General features: G+C 48.6%; 1 protein-coding gene across 9 annotated transcripts in view; it reads right to left on the bottom strand.

Moving 5' to 3' along the window:
• Positions 1–16,238, bottom strand: part of cadpsa (Ca2+-dependent activator protein for secretion a) — a 316,059-nt gene extending 299,821 nt beyond the window's left edge. For 5 of the 9 annotated variants that reach the window (XM_078414562.1, XM_078414563.1, XM_078414564.1 and 2 more), the window contains exons 1-2: positions 16,039–16,237; positions 14,940–15,300 (exon numbers count right to left, since the gene is read on the bottom strand). In XM_078414562.1, coding sequence (XP_078270688.1) covers positions 14,940–15,278 — 339 coding nt within the window. In that variant the 5' untranslated portion in view covers positions 15,279–15,300; positions 16,039–16,237. Of the gene's footprint in view, positions 1–14,939; positions 15,301–16,038 lie in introns of all 9 variants that reach the window. The other 4 variants (XM_078414567.1, XM_078414568.1, XM_078414565.1 and 1 more) reach the window with 2 other exon arrangements.
• Positions 16,239–16,805: the final 567 nt, after the last annotated feature.

Below are 16,805 nucleotides of genomic sequence, written 5' to 3'. Positions count from 1 at the left end.
ATGTTTGATAGGTGATCTCACCTACCCTCGTTCTCCAGAGATGCTGCCTGATCCGTTAAGTTGCTGTAGCACTGGGTGTTTCTTTTCACATTAAGAGGAACACGGAGTGAATGAAACATCATGGATTATGCATTATATTGTACATAAATTTAGGAGGCAGGGCAGCACACTATGCAAGGTGGTTCAATGTTTTTCTACAATTTTTTCTATCAGGTCAATGCTCTGACATGGAAGTGTCTCGGAGATTGTCAGAAAGACATATTACTGCCAGGGAGAGAGACGAAAAATCACTTGGACATCTGAGGAACAGCAGTATTACCGCAGGGAGGATATAAAGTAGAATCATAGAGACGTAGAAGCAGGCCCTTCGGCCCACCTTGCCCATGCAGGCCAAGATGCCCAATCTACACTAGTCCCACCTGCCCGCGTTTAGCTCATATCCCTCTAAACCTTCCCTTTTCATGTACCTGTCCAAATGTCTTTAACATGCAATGTTTTTGAACATCCTGGATCACATCTTTCCACTAACTTGCTGATATTTATTATTTCATAGACCCACACAGCACAGGAACAGGCCCTTCAGCCCAACTTGTCCATGCCAGCCATGATGCCCCGCCATGAGCTAGTCCTATCTACCCACATTTGGCTCATATCCCTCTAAACCTTTCCTATCCATGTATCTGTCCAAACGCCCTTTAATTGTTGTTATTGTGCCTGCTTTGAACTTTGACTATCTCCTCTGGCAGCTCGTTCCATAAACCCACCATACTCTGTGTGAAAATGTTGCCCCTCAGGTCCTTATTAAATCTTTCCCCCCCCCCTCACCGTAAACCTATGTTCTCTGGTTCTTGATTTCCCTACTCTGGGTAAAAGATTCTATGCATTCACCCTATCTATTCCCCTCATGATTTAGATAGAGCTCTCGGGGCTAGTGGAATCAAGGGATATGGGGAGAAGGCAGGCACGAGTTACTAATTGTGGATGATCAGCCATGATCATATTGAATGGCGGTGCTGGCTCGAAGGGCCAAATGGCCTCCTCCTGCACCTATTTTCTATGTTTCTATGATTTGATAGAATCAAATCATAGATCACCTCTTAGCCTGCTGCAATCCAACGCATAAAGTCCTAGTCTGTTTTTGTTGAAGAAAAATCAGTGTCATGTTAATAAGCTATTAAGCAGGTGGCACGGTGGCGCAGCGGTAGAGTTGCTGCCTTACAGCGCCAGAGTCCCCTGCTCAATCCTGTCTACGGGTGCTGTCTGTACGGAGTTTGCACGTTCTCCTCGTGTCCTGCGTGGGTTTTCCCTGGGTGCTCCGGTTTCCTCCCACACTCCGAAGACATACAGGTTTGTAGGTTAATTGGCTTCGGTTAAAAACTGTAAATTGTCCCTAGTGTGTAGGATAGTGTTAGTGTGTAAGGATCACTGGTCAGCAGGGACTCGATGGGCCGAAGGGCCTGTTTCTGCGCTGTATCTCTAAACTAAACTCAGAACAGATGGCTCCTAAACTGGAAAAAATACTCCGCGCATTCACCCTTTCTATTACCTCTATTACGAATCGTGAAAGGCCTGGATAGAGTGGATGCGTACAGGATGTTTTCACTGGCGGGAGAGAGTCTAGGACCAGAGGTCACAGCCTCAGAATTAAAGAACGTTCCTTCAGGAAGGAGATGAGAAGGAATTTCTTTAGTCAGAGGGTGGTGAACCTGTGGAATTCTTTGCCACAGAGGGCTGTGGAGGCCAAGTCAGTGGATATATTTAAGGCAGAGATGGATAGATTCCTAATTAGTACAGATGTCAGGGGTTATGGGGAGAAGGCAGGAGAATGGGGTTAGGAGGGAGAGATAGATGAGCCATGATTGAATGGAAGAGGAGAGTTGATGGGCCGAATGGCCTAATTCTGCCCCTTCCATTTATGAACTTATGAACCTCAGGATTTGATTATTTGTTATACGATCTATCTGTAAATTTGTGGAATTAGAAGATTATTCCGCACGTTAAGAAGAAATATTAGAAAAGAACAGATGGAGGATTATGCAGTATTTGATCTTCTCTGGATGTCTCAAAGAATTCCACAACAGCACGGTGGCGCAGCGGTAGAGTTGCTGCCTTACAGTGAATGCAGCGCCGGAGACCCGGGTTCGATCCCGTCTCCGGGTGCTGTCTGTACGGAGTTTGTACGTTCTCCCCGTGACCTGCGTGGGTTTTCCCCGAGATCTTCGGTTTCCTCCCACCACACTCCAAAGCTGCACAGGTTTGTAGGTTAATTGGCTTGGTAGATAAGTGTTGTTAGTGTGTGGCGATCGCTGGTCAGTGCAGACTCGGTGGGCCGAAGGGTGTGTTTCCGCGCTGTATCTCTTAACTAAACTCCAGAACTAATAAACAACCACTGATTGAAACATAGACAGAAATGAAAGTATATAATTACATCTTGAAGTATTCGGACTAAAGTGTTTATCATCGGTTTAAAAGGTTATGTAGCCAATGATCTAGTCACCAAATTCTACAAAAGTGCCTAGAATTTATCAAGCATAATTATTACATAGAAGTAATTACCCAGGGCATATCCAAAGATAATTGCTCACTAATTATTGCTTTCACAGTTTTAAAGCATCCTGTGATATTTTCTTTGGTTTGCTATCTTTAGGTGGGAAGTGGGCGGGATTACAATAGTCTACGTTTGTTAAATGTACTGAAAAAAGAAAAATATACCCTTATCAAAAGAATGTGATTAGTAATTCAACAATCGTGCAATCTTATCACAGAGCAACTAAGATTCCTAAATTTGGCAGTTCTTACAAAGAGTGCATCAAGGGTTCACCAAATTGATTTCTAGGATTTAGTTTAGAGATACAGCAGGGAAATAGGCCATTCGGCCCACTGAGTCCATGCCGACCAGCGATCCCCGCACACTGACACTATCCTCTTTAGTCAGAGGGTGGTGAATCTGTGCAATTCTCTGCCATAGAATGCTGTGGATGCAAAGTCAGTGGGTTTTATATTTAAGGCCGAGATAGATAGATTATTGATTAGTACGGGTGTCAGAAGTGAGGGGCAGAAAGCAGGAGAATGGGCTTAGGAGGGAGGGATAGATCAACCATGATTGAACGGCGGAGTAGACTTGAAGGGTCGAATGGCCTAATTCTGCTCCTATCACTTATGATCTTGTGATCCTAAGCACTAGGGACAATTTACAACCTTTACCGAAGCCAATTAACCTACAAACCTGTCGGGTTTTGGAGTGTGTGCGAGGAAACCAGAGCACCCGGAGAAAACCTCGTGGTCATAGGGAGAATGTACAAACAGCACCCATTGTCAGGATCGAACCTGGGTCTCTGGTGCTGGAAGGCAGCAACTCTACCACTGCGCCACCGCGCCGCCCTATGGATATAAAGCTTTGCTCCAGAATTTAGAAGAGTGGAAGATAATCTCAATGAAGCAGAAAGATTCTGTCAGGTCTCCCCTCAACCTCCAGCATTGGGGGGGTATGGGGAGAAGGCAGGAACGGGGTACTGATTGAGAATGATCAGCCATGATCACATTGAATGGCGGTGCTGGCTCGAAGGGCCGAATGGCCTCCTCCTGCACCTATTGTCTATTGTCTATTCTAGGAATGCAAAGTTTGCATAAATGCCTCCTCTGTTATTATTTATTTCCTACATTTGTTTCTTAACAATGTACGTCAGCGCCAAGACGTGTCAACATTTGTGTACTGCCTAGGCGGGGTCTGCTACATGATTTGACCGGGTTGTCTGCAAAACAAAGTCACTGTACCTACCTAGACACATGTGAGAATAAAGTATCACTCAACCATTCATGCTCTTCAATCGTGGTCGTGAGTATAGATGTTGGGATGTTACGTTACAGGTGTACAAGACGTTGGCGAGCCTGCATTTGGAGCATCGTGTGCAGTTATGGCCACCCTGCTCCAGGAAGGATGTCGTTAAGATGGGGTGTGATTGGAAGATGGATGGCGAGAGACATAAAGGAGGCAGCACGGTGTCAGATACGGAGAGAAGAGGAGTGACGTGTAAAGCCAAAGGGAGGGGAGATAGGTGGACGGGGTGGCACAGCGGTAGAGTTGCTGCCTTAAAGCGAATGCAGCGCCAGATACCCGGGTTCGATCCCGACTACGGGCGCTGTCTGTACGTTCTCCCCGTGGCCTGTGTGGGTTTTCTCCGAGATCTTCGGTTTCCTCCCACACTCCAAAGACGTACAGGTTTGTAGGTTAATTGGCTTGGTATAAATGTTTAAATTGTCCCTAGTGGGTATAGGATAGTGTTAATGTGCGGGGATCGCTGGGCGGTGCAGACCCGGTGGGCCGAAAGGGCCGGTTTCCGTGTTCTATCTCTAAGATAGGGCCGGGAAAGAGGGGGGGGGGGGGGGGGAATAACAGGGGAAGCGCAGGACTCATGGATGGGAGATAAGTGTACAGGGGGGCGGGGAAGGGGAGCAGGGTGACTGGGATGGGACAATGGGAGAAATGGGGTGGGGAGGGGAGGGAAATACAGGAAAAAGAGGGGGTGTAGGTACTTAATATTACTTCATGTGATATTACTTAAATCATAATGCTTGTTCCAATGTAGACATGAAATGCTGGAGTAACTCAGCGAGACAGTCGAGGGTCTCGACCCGAAACGTCACCCGTTCTTTCTCTCCACAGATGCTGCCTGTCCCGCTGAGTTACTCCAGCATTTTGCGTCTATCTTCGATTTAAACCAGCATCCGCAGTTCCTTCCTACTCATTTTGCTTGCTCCAAGCTATTTTGGCAATGTTGAAATCATCTTCCATGGATAAGAACGACCTTAAAACATGTGGGCCGGAGTTGTTGCCCTTCAGCAGAGCCTACTCCATCACGGTACAGGTTATTTTTCAAATCGTTGATGGCAGAGAGCTGAGATTAAGTTCCCACTGGCCTTTTCTCAAGTGGCACTTTAAAACAGGAACAATGGATTAAAGGCTAGTAAATCTATTGACCTGCTTCAGTTATCCTTCTCCACCCTTTCCCTCAGCGGTCGATGAGACCGCCGTGCATTAGGGCTGAGTTTGTCCCCTGCAAACTCAACAATGCAGGAGCGATGCTGTGTTCCAATCCCTTCAACAGGATGCTGTGAGGCAGCATCAGTATTTAGTGTGGATGAAGACAGCCGGGGACAGAGAAACAAACGCACTGCAGAGTAAGATATCAGCAGTGCCATCACACTCGTACAACAAGAGGTAAATGGCTGAAGTAAACCCCACACCCAGCAGATCCTGTAACATAACGATAAATATGCCCAATGATTGGAACCAACGGAATCAAGGGATATGGGGGAAAAGGCAGGAACGGGGTACTGATTTTGGATGATCGGCCATGATCATGTAGAATGGCGGTGCTGGCTCGAAGGGCCGAATGGCCTACTCCTGCACCTATTTTTCTATGTTTCTATGATCTACTCTACATTTTCCTTGACCTGCATCCCCTTTGATGCCATGTATTCACAGCTTACCCTTCCATATCTCTGTCTCTCCCTCTCCCCCGGCTCTCAGTCTGAAGAAGGGTCTCGACCCAAAACGTCACCCATTCCTTCTCTCCAGAGATGCAGAGAGTTACTCCAGCATTTTGTGTCTGTCTTCGGCGTAAACCAGCATCTGCAGTCCCTTCCTGCACCAGTGATTTGTCAGTCAGCCTAAGCCACTAAATGAACAAATGATATAAGAAAATAACTGCAGATGCTGGTACAAATCGATTTATTCACAAAATGCTGGAGTAACTCAGCAGGTCAGGCAGCATCTCGGGAGAGAAGGAATGGGTGACGTTTTGGGTCGAGACCCTTCTTCAGACTGATCAGTCTGAAGAAGGGTCTCGACCCGAAACGTCACCCATTCCTTCTCTCCCGAGATGCTGCCTGACCTGCTGAGTTACTCCAGCATTTTGTGAATTAATCGAAATGCACAAATGATGTGTGGGAAGCAACTGCAGGTACTGGTTACAACTGAAAATAGACACAAAATGTTGGAGTAAGTCAGTGGGTCAGGCAGCATCTCTGGAGGGAAGGAATAGGTGATGGAAGAAGGGTCTCGACCCTTCCGTTACTCCAGCATTTTGTGTCTATCTTTGGTATAAATCAGTATCCGCTGTTGCTTTTTAATCACATTTAAACGTTGCTATTTGCTCTAGACAATAGACAATAGGTGCAGGAGTAGGCCATTCGAGCCAGCACCGCCATTCAATGTGATCATGGCTGATCATTCTCAATCAGTACCCCGTTCCTGCCTTCTCCCCATACCCCCTGACTCCGCTATCCTTAAGAGCTCTATCTAGCTCTCTCTCGAATGCATTCAGAGAATTGGCCTCCACTGCCTTCTGAGGCAGAGAATTCCACAGATTTACAACTCTCTGACTGAGACTCTCATCCTTGGCAATAAATGATGAGAAGCATTGAGCTTCAGAGGTTGCTACTCCTCAATTAAAATTAATTTGCTTTGTAAATATGAATTGGTTTCATTACTTGTGCTGAATGATGAGGAGACATGGGTTGAATTTCTGCATGACCCATAACATCATTAAAAGCTCCTGATTTGTGCATTTAGACACAAAATGCCAGAGTAACTCAGCGTGTCAAGCAACATCTCCGAAGAACATTGAGAGGTGACGTTTCTAAAGAAGGTTCCCGACCCGAAACGTCACCTATCAATGTTCTCCAGAGATGCTGCCTGACCTGCTGAGTTACTCCAGCTTTTTTTGTGTCTATCTTTAGCAAAGTTTAAATACTGGATTGCATGCGATGAGAAATTGATGACTGCATGGAGCTTAAAGTGACAGTTGTTTTGACACACAGCAAGATAGTTTTTCCCTTGCTTTTCCAACCTCACGGCAACAACGAAAATAGACACAAAACGCTGGAGTAACTCAGCGGGACAGGCAGCATCTCCAGAGGGAAGGAACGGGTGACGTTTCGGGTCGAGACCCTTCTTCAGACTGAGAGTCAGGGGAGAGGGAAACTAGAGATATGCAAAGGGATTTGGTGTGAAAACAACAGATCAAAGCAGACTTCGCTCAAGGAAATGTAGAATGTATCACAAAATGCTGGAGTAACTCAGCAGGTCAGGCAGCATCTAGGAGAGAGGGAATGGGTGACGTTTAGGGTCGAGACCCTTCTTCAGTCTGAAGAAGAGTCTCGACCCGAAACGTCACCCATTCCCCCTCTACTAGATGCTGCCTGACCTGCTGAGTTACTCCAGCATTTTGTGATACCTTCCATTTGTACCAGCATCTGCAGTTATTTTCCTACACTAAGGAAATGTATACACTGGAATTTCCTACACTAGGCTTGTATACACTGGAATTTAGAAGGATGAGAGGAGATCTTATCGAAACGTATAAGATTATTAAGGGGTTGGACACGTTGGAGGCAGGAAACATGTTCCCAATGTTGGGGGAGCCCAGAACAAGGGGCCACAGTTTAAGAATAAGGCGTAGGCAATTTAGAACTGAGATGAGGAAAAACGTTTTCAGTCAGAGAGTTGTGAATCTGTGGAATTCTCTGCCTCAGAAGGCAGTGGAGGCCAATTCTCTGAATGCATTCAAGAGAGAGCTAGATAGAGCTCTTAAGGATCGCGGAGTCAGGGGGTATGGGGAGAAGGCAGGAACGGGGTACTGATTGAGAATGATCTGCCATGATCACATTGAATGGCGGTGCTGGCTCGAAGGGCCGAATGGCCTCCTCCTGCACCTATTGTCTATTGTCTAATGTAGAATGGTGTATTGTTGGGCTGAGGGGAAGGTGACGACGAGGCATACAAAACAGTAAAATTAACCTGGAGGACAGCGAGACGAGTGGGGGAACCAGCCTGGAAACAGGTCAGTCAGACCAATCAGTCCATCTAGCCATTGATGGGTCACTCCCATTACTTCACATCTAACTCCAAAGACAAAACATTGTTCCCTTCCCCAAGGTTGGCAAGCTTCCTCTTCAATGCATTGGACTATTCACTCAACTACCCACTGTGGGGTGAATGAGGGAACCTGGTAAATTTCATATCGACAAAATAACCAAGAAGAGAAACATTGGTACAGGAGTCGATCATTAACTTCCTCAAGCCTGTTCTCGCATCTAATGGCATCATAACTGTTCCGTGTGGACTGGATGGGCTAAATGGTCTAAATCTGCTACTGTGTCTTATGGTTGTCTTCTTCCAATGAGCATCAATAGTGATGGTTGCCAAAAAAATCTATAATCTTGCAGTTGTACAGGGCCCTAGTGAGACCGCACCTGGAGTACTGTGTGCAGTTTTGGTCTCCAAATTTGAGGAAGGATTTTCTTGCTATTGAGGGCATGCAGCGTAGGTTGACTAGGTTAATTCCCGGAATGGCGGGGCTGTCATATGTTGGAAGACTGGATCGACTAGGCTTGTATACACTGGAATTTAGACGGATGAGAGGGGATCTTATCGAAACGTATAAGATTATTAAGGGGTTGGACACGTTAGAGGCAGGAAACATGTTCCCACTGTTGGGGGAGTCCAGAACAAGGGGCCACAGTTTAAGAATAAGGGGTAGGCCATTTAGAACTGAGATGAGGAAAAACTTTTTCAGTCAGAGAGTTGTGAATCTGTGGAATTCTCTGCCTCAGAAGGCAGTGGAGGCCAATTCTTTTAATGCATTCAAAAGAGAGCTAGAAAGAGCTCTTAAGGATAGCGGAGTCAGGGGGTATGGGGAGAAGGCAGGAGCGGGGTACTGATTGAGAATGATCAGCCATGATCACATTGAATGGCGGTGCTGGCTCGAAGGGCCGAATGGCCTCCTCCTGCACCTATTGTCTATTGTCTACCTCAGATGCATCATTAATAATCAACTTTACATCAAAATGAATGCATGCAAGACACTTCCTCTGTCCTGTTACCCTCTGAGGATCTGTCCTCAAGACCATGCTTCCTAGTCTCAAGCATCCGCTACCAGCAAAATGGTTTCTATCCAGAGCACATTTCCTAAACAACTCAGAAAAATTAATCAAATTATCTCTTTCCTTTCTCAATTCCATGGAACACTGCCCTAGTATCTATCTATATCTGACCCTTGACGTCCAAGTAGAATTCTGATCAATGCCTTCCAGATGTGGATTACATGGGTAAAAATGTTGTTATTTGAATACTACGAGACTGTAGGAGTTGAGCAACAGTGAATAGAAATAGACACTTCTTTCAGATGTGGAACTTGATTATTTTGTGTACAGGTTAATCACCTCACCAGTCTACACCTCCTTGCACCTGTAGCTACAGGCTATGTTCTCTACATTTCTGAACAAAATTGGTATCCTCACGTTTTGCTTATTTTGAAATCCATTTCCCCAATTCATTCAATTCATGAATACCTCTCATGAATACCTCTCTGCAATTAAATTATTTTCACCAACTCTTCTAACAAACTGTCCCATTTTTTTGTGTAGTTGACAAACTTGCCAATATGCAAATTTCTATCCCTTCATACAAAGATTGAAAATATGGTCAATAGACAATAGACAATAGGTGCAGGAGGAGGCCATTCAGCCCCTCGAGCCAGCACCGCCATTCAATGTGATCATGGCTGATCATTCTCAAGTTACAGAGCATCAACAGTTCTGTAACTCAACAGTTACAGAGCATCACTATTCCTTTCAGTCAGTTTAAGGATCTGATCAATCTCCCCACTTCCTTCTTTTAGCTGCTCAGCTAATATATCCTAAAAACCAGGTGTTAATAATTTGCTTTGCACTCCATGAGATTTAACCTTAACTTTAAGCCTCTTGTGTGGTGTGGGACTCTATCCAACACCATCTGGAAATGCAGATAACATGAATAGATGGAGTCACATGAGACTGCAGATGCTGGAATCTTGATCAAACATGAAATGCAGTAAAAAGCATTTTTATCAGGATGCATCACAGCTTGGTTTGGGAACAGCTCCATCAAAGTCCGCAAAAAATTGCAGAGAATTGTGGACGCAGGTCAGACTGTCACACAAATCAACCTCCCTTCCTTCCATTGACTCCATTAAAACCTCTCGCTGCCTCGGCAAGGCCAGCAGCATAATCAAGGACAAGTCACACCATGGCCACTCCCTCTTCTCCCCTCTCCCATCAGGCTATCAGTATAGAAGCGTGAAAACGCAGAGTTTCAGATTCAGGGACAGCTTCTTCTCAGCTGTTATCAGGCAACCGAACCATCCTACCCCACCTAGAGAGTAGGCCTGAACTACAATCTACCTCATTGGAGATCCTCAGACTATCTTTGATCGGACTTTACTGGCTTTATCTTGCACTAAACGTTATTCCCTTATCATGTATCTGTACACTGTGGAAGGCTCGATTGTAATCATGTGTTGTCTTTCCGCTGACTGCTTTCCTCGCAACAAGAGTGTTTCACTGTACCTCGGTACATGTGACAATAAGCTAAACTAAGCAGATCAAGAGTCAAGGGAGATACTGCCTGACCCACTAAGCTACTCCAGCACTTTGTGTTTTAAGGTGAATAGATACTCCACTTTCTAAACCACCTCTCCAAAAGATTCAAGGGGAGATAACTTTCCTGGATCCATTCTCGCTCTCAAATTTAAAATAAATGGTGTTCAGTCTGAAGAAATGTCCTGACCTGAAAAGTCGATTGTCCATTCCCTCCACTGATGCTGCCTGACCTGCTGAGTTTCTCCAGCACTTTGCATTTAATTCAAGGTGATGAATTGTTTATCATCAAACATTTAAGAGTCGGGTACATGCCTGACAACAGGCTAGATGGACGCAAGTTCCCTGGTTTTCGCCTCCCCTCGTTCTTAAATAGTAAAGTGACACACATAATTTTCCAATCTCAATTCATGAATCGAGATAACTATAGAAAATCATGGTAACAAAATCTGCAGTATTCACATCGAACTCTTTTAATTCCCAGGGCCAGAACTATATAAACTGGAGATTTGTCACCTGTTAGTTTAAAAAAAAATCCTCTAATCACTATTATTTTTCTTAAGATCTTGTCCCTGGTTTAATTAGTTTTCCCTCTCATCCTAGTATAATCTTCCTCTCCTCTAAATAGTGCGGTCGGTGCAAGGCAAACATTTCATACGCCCACCATTATCTTAGGTCCCGACCCCAAAATGTCACCTGTCCATTTCCCTCCACAGATGCTGCCTGACCCGTTGAGTTCCTCCAGCGCTTTGCACAAGACTCCAACACCTGCAGTTCCTTGTGCCTCCATTTTCTCACAAAATCAACATTATCCATTTCTGAGGTGGATATGCAGTTCCTTCCTACACATATTATTTTTATTGCTATTTTCTGATCTAAAAAGTGTCAAAGGTTACAGGGAGAAGACAGGAGAATGTGGTTGGGGGAGGGGAATAGATCAGCCATGATTGAATGACGGAGCAGACCTGATGGGGGCCGAATGGCCTCCTCATTCTACTACTATGTCTTATGGACTTATGAACAAAGAGCATTAGATATACACATCACTTTTTGAAATCTTTTAAAGTGACTTGAGCTATGTTAATAAACTGTTTTTCAAATCTCAGACCATTAGTGTTAGATATTTTAAAATTGCAATTGAAGAGTTATTTATATGCTGGAAAATGTGTATTTCACATCCAGAGCTTTGAAAAGTCATTGTGGTATGATCAGTACATGGGCGCCTGAGACAGTGCAAATACTCTGAGATGGGGTACTTCTGTCATGGGGTAGACTGACTCCCCTTCCCCTCCCCCCCTCCCCCCCCCCCCCCCCTCCCCCCCCCCCCCCCCCCCACACCAATCTTTGCACACCTCCAATCCTGGACTTTCCACACGTCACTTTAGTTTCACGTTTCATGTATCTTGTTGTGTTTTAAGACTGTAGGCAGACCAATTTACCCTCTCTTGGGATAAATAAAGTTCTATCCTATCGTACGGTATAAAGCGGGCAGCATGACAGTTCAAAATCAAAGCCAGTTTCCAGTACAGTGCTGCACCCCAGTGATGAGACAATCCAAGCTAAATTACAACTATCAAGTGGAGTATTTTGCGAATCAAACATGCCCAGATGAGAGGCGGGCGATTGAGGACAGCCTGCAGTACAAAGGCAGCTGGAGTTATGCTCCCTGGGACACCTTCGACGATCTGTGCCAACAACCCATGTTACACAGAATGACATCTCAGCACTGCTCCACAAGGCAGTGCTGAGGGCCCTCGGTTTAACCAGCAGCAAATTGTTCTTTGTCTCTGGCATCTCGAAATACCATTGTGCCCCAGAGATATATACAGTCTGCATTTCGCTTGGGCAGCTTACAACCCAGCGGTAGGAACATTGGTTTCTCCAACTTCAAGTAACCCTTGCATTTCCCTCTCCCTCCTCCACCTGAGTTCTCCGACTAGTTTCGCTGTCCTCCTCCTGATTGAATATCAGATTGTACGCCTCATTGTCACCTTCCCCTCAGCTAACAATGAACCATATTCTACATTTTAAATCGTCAGCCCCTCTCATTTCCCCTCCTTGCCCTTCCATGTCTCCATGTCTCCTCTCCCCTGACTCTCAGTCTGAAGAAGGGTCTCGACCCGAAACGTCACCCACTCCTTCTCTCCAGAGATGCTGCCCGACCCGCTGAGTTACTCCAGCATTTTGTGCCTATCTATGGTTCGCTGTTAGCTGAGGGGGAAAGGTGACAAGGGGACGTACAATCAATAAATTAATCAGACGGACAGTGAAACTAGTCGGAGAACTAGGGTGGGGGAGGGACGGAGAGAGAGAGAGAGAGGGAAAGCAAGGGTTACTTGAAGTGAGGGAAATCAAATATTCCTAATAATTACAATATTCCTGGAAGTTGCCCAAGCGAAATAAGAGGTGTTGTTCCTCCAATTTGCGTTGGGCCTCACTCTGACAGTGGGGGCGGCCCGGGCCAGGAAGGTCAGTGTGGTCTGAAGAAGGGTCTCGTCCCGAAAAGTCGGCCATTCTTCTCTCCAGAGATGCTGCCTGTCCCGTTGAGTTGCTCCAGCGTTTTGTGTCTATCTACGGTTTAAACCAACATCTGCAGTTCACTTTTGACACACAAGGTCAGTGTGGAATGGGGGGGGGGGCAAGGGGGAATTGTTCTTGCGTTTGGAAAGACCATTGTACCCTGGACGTGTAGTGTACAGCCCTTTACACCGCGGTGCTGATGTGACAATGAGTGTGTCACAACCATTATCAGCGCCACTTGGTGGAGAGAGTGATAACGCTGTGGAGATCACTGACGCCCCCATCTTCCCTGTCTGAGTGCAGGCATCGTTATTTGACTATTGAGGGGGGGAGGAGGCAAAGGGCTCCAATATTTAATTTGAATAATCTACAGAAAGGCCACTTTGGCTCACAATCCCTGCCTTTATTTAACGCCACTCTCCTGCCTGATGTGCCTGTCTCTGCCTAATGGGGCAACAGCAGGAAATGCGCAGCCAAGAACAAAGGGAAATTCATACATCTTTGCAACAGCAGAGCTCTGTAAAAGCAAGTTGGCCCGGGCGAGTGAGAGTTGGACTCGGCTGCAGTGCCCGAAACCCCGCCGCCGAACACTGGTGCAAGCGTAAAGTTGCCGGGAGTTCCGCCCCTCCATAATTAAACAAGTCACCTTGAACTGCTAATTGATGTTTCTATTCGGGGGACGCGGGCGGGCGTGAGGAGGTGCTTCCACGCAGGCTGGCAAGCTCTCGCTGGGAGGGGGACTGTTGGCTGGGTACAGGCAGCCCCGGCACACAACACCACACCAATGGCACTGCTGCTGGCAGCGGGTGGGCACCGGGGGCTGGAGGAAGGGGAGGGGAGAGGGGGTAGAGATGGAGAGTTGGGGGGGGAGAGGTTGTGAGTTGAGGGGAGGAGGGGGGAGTAGAGATGGAGAGTTGGGGGGGAAGGGGGGAGTTTGGGGGGAGAGCTGGCGAGTTGGGGGGAAATAGGGGGGAGTTGGGAGGAAGAGGTGGTGAGTTGGGGGGGAGAGGTGGGAGTTGGGGGGGAAGGGAGGGAGTTTGGGGGGAGGGAGTTGGGTGGGGGAAGAGAGGGGGAGAGGGAAGTTGGGGAGAGGGGAGTTGGGGGGGACCTGGGGGAGAGAGGGGGAGTTGATGAGGGGGTTGTTGGTGGGGGGGAGGGTAGAGTTTGGGGGGTGGAGGGGGGGGGCGTTTTGGGATTGGGAAGTAAGGGGTTTGTCTGGGTGTGGGGAGTTTGGGGGGGCATGGGTGAGGGGAGTGGTTTGGAGGAGGGGGGTGGTTTGGGGGGAGGATGGGATGGTTTGGGGCTGGGGAGGGGAGAATAGTTTGGGGGCAGGGGAAGGGGGTGTTTTGGGGGGTAGAGGGATGTTTTGGAAGAGGGGGGAGGTTTGGAGGTAGGGATGGGTGGGAGGGTGGTTGGAGTGAGTGAGGGGGAGGATATTTTGGGGGGGAATGTTATGGGAGCAGAGGGGTAGGTTTGGGGTGAGGGAGGTGTGAAGTTTGGGCAGGGTGGTTTGAGGGGAGGGTGGAATGGTTTGGGGTGGGGTGAGAGAGGGGGGGGTGGGAGAGAGGGGGGGGTGTGAGAGGGAGTGGGAGAGTGAGGGTGTGTGAGAGAGGGGGTGGGAGAGAGGGGGGGTGTGTGAGAGGTGGGTGAGAGAGGGGGGTGTGGGTGAGATGGGGGGGTGTGGGAGAGGGGTGTGTGAGAGAGGGGTGAGGTGGGAGAGAGGGGTGTGTGAGAGAGAGGGGTGTGAGAGAGAGGGGGGTGGGAGAGATGGGGGTGTGTGGGAGAGAGTGTGTGAGAGGGGGGTGTGTGAGAGAGGGTGAGGTGGGTGAGAGAGGGGTGTGAGAGAGGGATGTGAGAGAGGGGGGTGGGAGGTGTGTGAGAGGGGGGTGGGAGAGAGGGGGTGTGTGAGAGTGAGAGGGGGTGGGAGAGAGGGGGGTGTGTGTGAGAGGGGGGTGGGAGAGAGGGGGGTGGGTGTCCAGTTCCACCCTCAATGCCCCTACCTTCTGCTGTCTCCTCGCCATGTCAGTGGGCTGCTTGGCGTTGAAGGGGTAGGCGATGCATCGCATAACAAAGACGTAGAGCTGCAGGTTTCTCTTCCTCTCCTCCTCCTCTCTCTGCAGCCTCTCCAGTTCCTCTTTCTCCTTCTCGCTGACCACAGAGGGGCTGGGGCTGGCCGGTCGGATGCTGCTGCTGCGGCTGCTGGGCTGGAGGCCCCCGCTACTCTCACTGGTCCTGCTGGGGGACAAGCGGCTGCCGGCCGCCGGCGCTGGAGGAGCCTCCTTGCTCTCCTCTTCCACCACATCCTCAGATTCCTCCTCGCTGGACGATGGGTCCAACATCTCTGCAGAACCTCACTCTCTCCTGCACACACACACACACACACACACACAGAGACCCACACACACACACACAGAGCAAGTGGAGAGTGAGAGAGAGGGAGGGAGGGAGAGAGAGGGAGGGAAAGAGAGAGTCAGAGAAAGAGGCAGAGGGAGAGAGGAAGGGGGAGAGAGGGGGCAGAGAAGGAGAGAGAGGCGGGGAGGGAGAGAGGCAGTGAGGGGGAGAGAGAAAGAGAGAGAGAGTCAGAGGGAAAGAGAGAGGGAGAGAAAGGGGAGAGAGAGGGGGCAGAGAGAGGGAGAGAGAGGCAGAGAGGGGGAGAAGCAGATGGAGAGAAAGAGAGAGGCAGAGGGAGGGGAGAGGGAGAGAAAGGGGGGAGAGAGAAAGAGAGAGTCAGAGGGAGAGAAGCAGAGAGGGGGAGAGAAAGTCAGAGGGAAAGAGAGAGGGAGATGGAGAAAAAGGGGAGAGAGAGAGAGAAGCAGAGAAGGGGAGAGAGAGGGGGGAGATGCAGAGAGAAGGGGAGAGAGAGGGAGAGAGAGAGAGAGAGAGGCAGAGAAAGAGAGGGAGAGAAAGAGAGAAAGGCGGAGAGAGAAGCAGAGAGAAGGGGAGAGAGGCAGAGAGAGAGAAGGGGAGAGGGAGAGAGAGTCAGTCAGAGGCGGAGAGAGAGGAGCAGAGAACACGCCAGTTCCCTCTCGGCTGGGCACGGCTTACCAGCAGCCAGGGAGGGAGGGGAGGGAGGGGGAGGGAGGGGAGCGGATTGCTTACGTTGTGGTGATCTGACTAGTCTCCCGTCTCTGTTCTCCGCCACACAGGGTATTAAGGATGTATGTGCACGGTCCAGGATCGAGGCTTTATCCAAACCACAATCCTTTCTGCTGCCGGATTCTGTCAATCAGAAAAGCCTGATCGATGAGCCCCACTTCCTGCTGGCGGTCTGGCCCGGCACTGCCCACTCGCAACACAAGGGCTGGCTGGCTGCCTCTCTGCCTCTCACACTCTCACATCAAAGCTGCTCACATTCTGCTTGGACAAGAACAATGCAGCGTGTACCCAACGCAGGGGCTTCTTGCCACACACAAGATTGATTCAGTGCCACCCCCCCCCCTTGACATGAAACTCAACACAGGGGCTTCTGCACTGTGCATTTGCCACACACAAGATCGATGCAGTGCCCCCACCCCCCCCCCCCCTTGACATGTAACTCAACACAGTCCTTCTGCACTGTACATTTGCCACACACAAGATCGATTCAGTGCTACCCCCCCCCTTGACATGAAACTCAACACAGGGGCTTCTGCACTATGCATTTGCCACACACAAGATCGATGCAGTGCCCCCACCCCCCCCCTTGACATGTAACTCAACACAGTCCTTCTGCACTGTGCATTTGCCACACACAAGATCGATTCAGTGCCCCCACCCCCCCTTGACATGTAACTCAACACAGTCCTTCTGCACTGTACATTTGCCACACACAAGATCGATTCAGTGCCCCCACCCCCCCCCCCCCCCTTGACATGTAACTCAACACA

Source organism: Rhinoraja longicauda, chromosome 17 (genome assembly GCF_053455715.1).
Source record: "Rhinoraja longicauda isolate Sanriku21f chromosome 17, sRhiLon1.1, whole genome shotgun sequence".
In the NCBI taxonomy this organism is placed as follows: Eukaryota; Metazoa; Chordata; class Chondrichthyes; order Rajiformes; family Arhynchobatidae; genus Rhinoraja; species Rhinoraja longicauda.
Note: the sequence above shows the minus strand (reverse complement) of the source record. Positions and strands in the feature narration are given on the sequence as shown.